The 6,600-nt window shown below is 50.7% G+C and overlaps 1 protein-coding gene across 1 annotated transcript in view; it reads right to left on the bottom strand.

Annotated features, from left to right (window-relative positions):
- ETNK2 (ethanolamine kinase 2) overlaps nt 1-6,600 on the bottom strand; it is a 22,414-nt gene that overhangs the window by 3,020 nt on the left and 12,794 nt on the right. Inside the window, exons 5-7 of the mRNA XM_011931845.1 lie at nt 4,368-4,465; nt 3,624-3,799; nt 1,088-1,161 (exon numbers count right to left, since the gene is read on the bottom strand). Of these exons, the coding sequence (XP_011787235.1) occupies nt 1,088-1,161; nt 3,624-3,799; nt 4,368-4,465 (348 nt within the window). The remainder of the gene's footprint in view (nt 1-1,087; nt 1,162-3,623; nt 3,800-4,367; nt 4,466-6,600) is intronic.

The following is a 6,600-nucleotide window of genomic DNA, read 5'->3' on the forward strand; positions in this document are numbered from 1 at the left end:
AAAAAAAAAAAAAAAAATGGTATCTATTACTGTAAATATACAGTAATCTCATAGGACCACGGTCCGTCACTGACTGAAACACCACTACAAAGCACATGACTGTAGTAATGCCCCTCTCACCTGCAAACTCGTTGAAATGGTTGCCAATGTCAAAAGCTTGGTAGTTGTAGCCAGCATATTCATAATCAATGAATCGCACGTGACCTATGAAGCAGAGGAGAGTCGATGAGAGTTGGCCCAGGAGATCTGGCAACAGAGCCTGGTCAAGCTTCCGCAGACCTCTGGGATGCACCCACTGAGTGATGCCAGCCTCTGCAGCAACCCTGCCCAATCCCATCACTGCAGCAGTCTTCTAAGCTACTTCTTTCCATCCATCCATCCACCTGCCCTTCCTAGTTCCCAGTGTCCCTCTCACACAGCTGGATCTTTAGGCTCTCCTCATCTAAAGACAGCTGTCCTCAGCATGGCTAAGGATCAGGAATAAAGCTAAGTATTAATACCCCCTGGGGTGATGCTCTCATCAGCAAAACCAGGAGGTGTTCGTTCTCTCTCTCTTTCTTGGCACAGATTTTTTTTGTTTGTTTTTGTCTTTTTGTTTTGAGACAGAGTCTCGCTCTTTAGCACAGGCTAGAGTACAGTGGCTTGATCTCAGCTCACTGCAACCTCTGCCTCCCTGGTTCAAGCGATTCTCCTGCCTCAGCCTCCTGAGTAACTGGGATTACAGGCGCGTGCCACCATGCCTGGCTAATTTTTGTATTTTTAGTAGAGACGGGGGGGGTTTCACCATGTTGGCCAGGCTGGTTTTGAACTCCTGACCTTGTGATCCGCCCGTCTCGGCCTCCCAAAGTGCTGGGATTACAGGCTTGAGCCACCGCGCCCGGCCGACACACTTCTCTTTTCATAGTGGTACTTTCCTGGCATCCCCTGGGGATAGCGGCCCCACTGGAGATGAGCTAGAATGGGGGCAAGGCAGCAGAGCAAGGGAGCGGACTCTGGGCATTCTGCCTGGGCTGTCCTTTGCCCACACCCTGGGCTCAACCAAGGCTCTCCCTTTTCTCCACGTCCCCTCCATCACCCCCGCACTCACCTGAGGAAATCAAAGTGGATGGTGGAGTACTGGTTCTGGATGAGGGCCCAGAGAGCCCAGAAGAAGTGAGACGCCTGGAAACAGACCAGAGAGGATCAGCCTGGCAATCTCCCCATGCCTGTTTCCGACTCTACAGCGCTGGAGGGATGCAGTCATTGTGGAAGTCACACAGCTAGGACCCTGGAAGAGATGTGGTGGGGTCTCCCTAGCACAAGCTGGGGAAATTCTGGAGGCCAAGTCACTGCACAGCATTGGGAGCCTCCACTCCTTCTAGAGAAAGGGGGGCAGAGCCAGTTCTACCAAGGCCCGAATGTTTACCAACCCTAAGGCAAGTAGTCAGTAGTGAGGAATTCTGGGGGGTTCCCACAACCTAAGCAGGACCCACACTCCACCTCTGGTCTCTTCCCTACCCAGGGAGATCTCTTGGAGTCTTCAAGGCCAAGGCATCCAGGCCAAGATGAACCCCTAAGCCAGAGCTTAGGCCTAATGGCTAGTGGGGGCTGGTGCCCTTCAGGAAGGTTCAGGGAAGGAAGAGTGATGGGCAGCAGTGCTCTGGCCACATGTCTGCTGGAAGATCCCTACACTAACCTCCACTCCTTTTCCTCTCTTCTCCTGGGAGGCTGGTTGGGTTGGAAAATGAACCTAGATATGGAAACAAGAATCCCCCAAGTCTGGGCATTTGCTAAGCATCAAACTGTGCTTTCCTTGTGGCTAGAGGTACGCACCAGGCCCAGGTCACCTCAGGCTCAAGAAGCCAGGGATTGGTGGGAGGAGGGTGAGGATCGAAAAACTACCTGTCACACTATGCTTATTACCTGGGTGATGAAACAATCTGTACGCCAAACCCCGGTGACAGGCAGGTTACTTATATAGCAAACCTGCATGTGTACCTCTGAATCTAAAATAAAATAAAGCCAGGGAGCTGTGGTTCCTGTCTACCCCTGAACAAACACTAGTGATGCCATCGCTTTCCCATGCGCGTCCCCCAACCCTTGTGGCTCTCCCATCCCATTCCCACCCCATCCCAGAGTCTTCCTCACTCAGGGGTTGGCTACAAAGTACCTCCCTCCACTTTATTTCCTTTCCATTCTGTAAAAGGGGCGTAGATAAGCTAGCACATATGAATGATCACTAAAAACCTTAGCAAGAGGAAGGCTTGTTCTTAAGGTCTTAAAGTCTAAAGACTGAGGAGGAAGAACCTAATGTAAACTCAGTGAGGAAAACAGAATAGAGATTCTAAAATTACAGAAAAGTAAAGATTGTATTTAGCTCTCTTCTGTACTGTGAAATTCAAGGCAGCTGCCTTGTCTTCTTATGCACAGCTGACATTAATGAGACTGGTTAGGAATCCCTGGGCACACACCAGTGGAGACTTGGCATGAACCAGGCACCTTGGATAAGGGGCATTCAAAATTGAGAACTGACAGCACAGTCATTTGAATAGGAAGAGCCTGTCGGGAAAAGTTTACTTTAGAGTTCTGAGTCAGTGGAGGTAGTTAACAAAGAAGGATTAGAGCTTGACATTCTGTATCTTCTCTAAAGGTTATGGTAGCTCACGCCTATAACCTTAGCTACTCAGGAGGCTGAGGTGGGAGGATCATTTGAGGCCAGGAATTAGAGACCAGCCTGGGCAACATAGCAATACCCTATCTCTACAATAAGTTCAAAGAAATTAGCCAGGCATGGTGGCACACACCTGCAATCCTAGCTACTCAGGAGGTTGAGGTGGGAGGATCGCTTGAGCCTGGGAGTTTAAGGCAGCAGTGAGCTACGATTGTGTCACTGTGCTCCAGCCTGGATGACAGAGTGGGACCCTATCTCAAATATATGTATATGTATGTATATATATATATACTATATATTATATATATGTATGTATGCTCGGCGCAGTGGTTCACTCCTATAATCCCAACACTTTGGGAGGCGGAGGTGGGCTAATCACCTGAGGTCAGGAGTTCAAGACCAGCCTGGCCAACATTGTGAAACCCTGTCTCTACTAAAAATACAAAAAAACTAGCTGGGTGTGGTGGTACATGCCTGTAATCCCAGTTACTTGGGAAGCTGAGGGCAGGAGAATGGCTTGAACCTGAGAGGCAGAGGTTGCAGTGAGCCGAGATAGCGCCATTGCTCTCCAGCCTGGTCAACAAGAGTGAGACTCTGCCTCAAAAAAAAAGAGTATATATATGGATGAATTTAACTGCAACATGAAGGGCTGAGGTTAGACAGTAGAAAGAACTACTTATTCAAACAAGGGAATTGCTAATATAGGAAGCTAGGATATTTCTTGGAAGTATTTCTCTAGAAAGGAGAGAGCCTAGACTTGGTGGGGCTTGGGGAGCAGGGAACAGGACATCAAGTATTAAGGGCTGCCGAAGACAGCTCTTACCAGGCTTCACCTCTAGGGTGGGGTCAGGAGCTGGGGATGGGTGTCCCCAGGCTCTCACCTGACCCTGGGCTCTGGGTAGGAGGCTAGTTGGGTCACCAGTCCCTCCTGCTGACTCCTTTCCTGTGCCAGCCCTAGTCACGAGGCACTCACCAGGGCAAACTTGTTGACTTGCACGTAGAGCCTTTCCACCTCCCTGGGGGTCACGGCCATCCCCTTTTGTGCCTGCAGGTAGTAGTGCAGCCACTGCAGCTGGGTCTCCCGCGCCGGGTACAGGCAGTAATCCACCTCATTCACGCCTGATGGGGAGGCAGGCCAGACACAAGTTGCTTGGAGATGAGCCCACCTAGGTCTCCTCAAGCTCAGTAGGTGTTCCCTTCTCCCCTCAAACTCCCATCTCCTTTGACCTGTGGGGCTGTGCCTAAAGAGGCGGCCCTGAGAAGGCAGCTTCTTTGAGTACGAAACTCAGCTAGTGTGGGGTCTACCCCATCCCAGCTAGGAGCACTGCTTCTGTGGGATTGAGGAAAGCAGAGAGAGAGAGGCAGACTGGTTAAGGGGCAAGACGCTGTCCTGGGAGTGATGGGAACTCCTCAAGACAGCACCACTGTCTCTCCCAACCCCTGCACAAAAATGACCATGTGCAGGAGGCCCTCAGTTAAAAGCACTGGATCAGCATTACTAGCCCTAGGTCTTATGCTAACCTTGTTAGCCTTAGGGGAACCCTTTCCTATCACTGGCTGAAATTTCTTCATTTATCAAATGAAGGGACTTCATGTAGGGATATCAAACATGGCTTCCTGGTGTTAAGAGGCTATTTAAAAACATCACCTGGAGAGCACCCCCACCCCAGTACAGTTCCCTAGATGGCTCTGATGTGTAGCCAGGCTGGGAACCCACGGATCGGATGGCTCTGGTTCCTTCCAGCCCCGCCATAGCCCTCCAGCTGCCAGCCCAGTACCACCAGCTCATCCCGGGCATGGTGGAAGAAACCACAGCTTCAAAGCTGGTACAGAAAGAAGTGGTTTAAGACAGGAGGACCAGGACTGGGCCACCTTCTCCAGGGTTTCCTCCTTCCTCTTATTCTTGTCCTTCTCAAGCTTCCTTTATATCCATGGAGAAACATATGCAGTCTCCTGAGGCTCCAGGAGTGTGGCTAGAAAAGAATCTCCTGGAACGAATGTAGAAACGGAGGCCCAGAGAGGAGAAGAAATGCACCCAAGGTCACATGGTGGTTAGAGGCAGAGTCAGGGCTGGAACTCTGATCTCCCAATGACCAGAACTGTGTCTTCCTCACTCCTGCGCACCCATGAGGCCCCTCTCCCCAGGTCGGGATCTCCCCAGCTCTCTCCCTTCCCCCAGGCTAGGTTCTTCCTCCTCCATTCTCAACTTGGGAGCAGGCTGCAATCTACCCCTTTGGAGAAATTCCAGCTGGACTTTGCTCTGTGCCGTGGGCGAGGAGGACTTAAAATGCTTAAGAATTATCCCTTGTGGAAAGGCCAGTGAGCCTGGCAGCCAAGAATTCCCAGACCCAGGGCCCTGCCAGTGCCAGCCTCTGCTCCATGCCACACCCCGAGGCTCAGCTGCTCTGCCCAGCTGAGGCTCCATCACTACGGGGGTTCCTAGGTGTACAATCATTGGTACAATCATTGCTTGACAGATTGATCACCTGGGGTTCCAGAAGGAACACAATTGGCCTGATGGGGCTGGAGAGTGGCTCTCCAGTTCGCCTGGGCATGCCTCCCCTATCCTGAGCCACAGGGCCTTGCCCCATCATGGGAACACCTCACCGTGCTAGTCTGGGGACAGCTCTCCAGCCCCAGTGTCCAGCTCTGTCCCATGTCAGTTGCCTCCTCGGTCCCATCTAATTAACCCTCAAGCTGGAAAAACCTGCCCTGCTTCCTCTGCACAGATGGTTCCATTGTGTATACTATGCCTTTATAGAACACCTGCTTACCCCTAGGAATCACCCCCCTATCCTGCCTCTCCCATCCCCACTCCCGGAAAGCTTCCCAGTCTAATCACAGCAGCAAACGCCAATACAATGCTTAGTATGTGTCATACATATGTGTGTGTGTGTGTCTCATATCAACACTATGAGGTGGGTACTATCATCATCTCCATTTTATAGGGGCACAGAGAGGGTAAATAAACTGCCCAAGGGTCACACAGCCAATAAGCAGCAAAGCCAGAAACTGAACTTAGGGAGTCAAATTACATAGCACATACTTAGATTCTACTTAGATGATTCTCATCAGGCCACCAGGCAAACAGCTACTTGTAGCTTGTTCTGCTCCTTGTCTGCATATAAGGCCCCCATGTACAATTGCACCGGTTGTACTGGGCATAAAGGAGCTTGGACAAAGGAGTTGAGGCTGAAGTCATCCTGTGCTGTGCTGGCCAAGCTGCAGCAGTCATCTAAGCTGTGTCGACTTGGAGGAAGGGGTCTTTTTCTAATTTATGTACCAAGCTGAGTATCTTCAGGATCCTGCAGAGGTCACATTTTCCTAATTTGTACCAAAGTGCCATATGGGCTAGGAGAGGTCTGCTCTGTGTATGTGAGTCCTGCTTCCCCCAGTGAAACTTGGAACTCTCTAAGAGCAGGTTGTGCCTTAACCCCTCAAGCTGTGATACTCTGGAGGACAAGAGCTATCTAGCCTCCACCCTCCCCATACCCTGGCCCTGGTCCCCACCCTAAAGAGAGTGCTTTGAACATTGGTCAGATCTAGTCCTGTATTGCCTAATGACAGGGATACCTTCTGAGAAATGCACCATTGGGTGATTTTGTGTGATCATCAGAGTGTACTTACACAAACCTAGATGGGACAGCCTACTACACACCTAGGCTGCATGTTATTGCTCCTGGGCTACAAACCTGTACAGTATGTTACTGTACTGAATACTGTAGGCAACTGTAACACAATGCTAAGTATTTATGTATCTAAACATATCCAAACATAGAAAAGGTACAGTAAAAAGATGGTACCTATGCGGGTGCCTCTAGTCCCAGCTACATGGGAGGCTGAGGCAGGAGAATGGCGTGAACCCGGGGGGCAGAGCTTGCAGTGAGCCGAGATCGCACCACTGCACTCCAGCCTCCAGCCTGGGCGACAGAGCGAGACTCTGTCTCAAA

The sequence above is a fragment of the Colobus angolensis genome, unplaced genomic scaffold, assembly GCF_000951035.1.
Source record: "Colobus angolensis palliatus isolate OR3802 unplaced genomic scaffold, Cang.pa_1.0 Scaffold91, whole genome shotgun sequence".
Lineage (NCBI taxonomy): Eukaryota > Metazoa > Chordata > Mammalia > Primates > Cercopithecidae > Colobus > Colobus angolensis.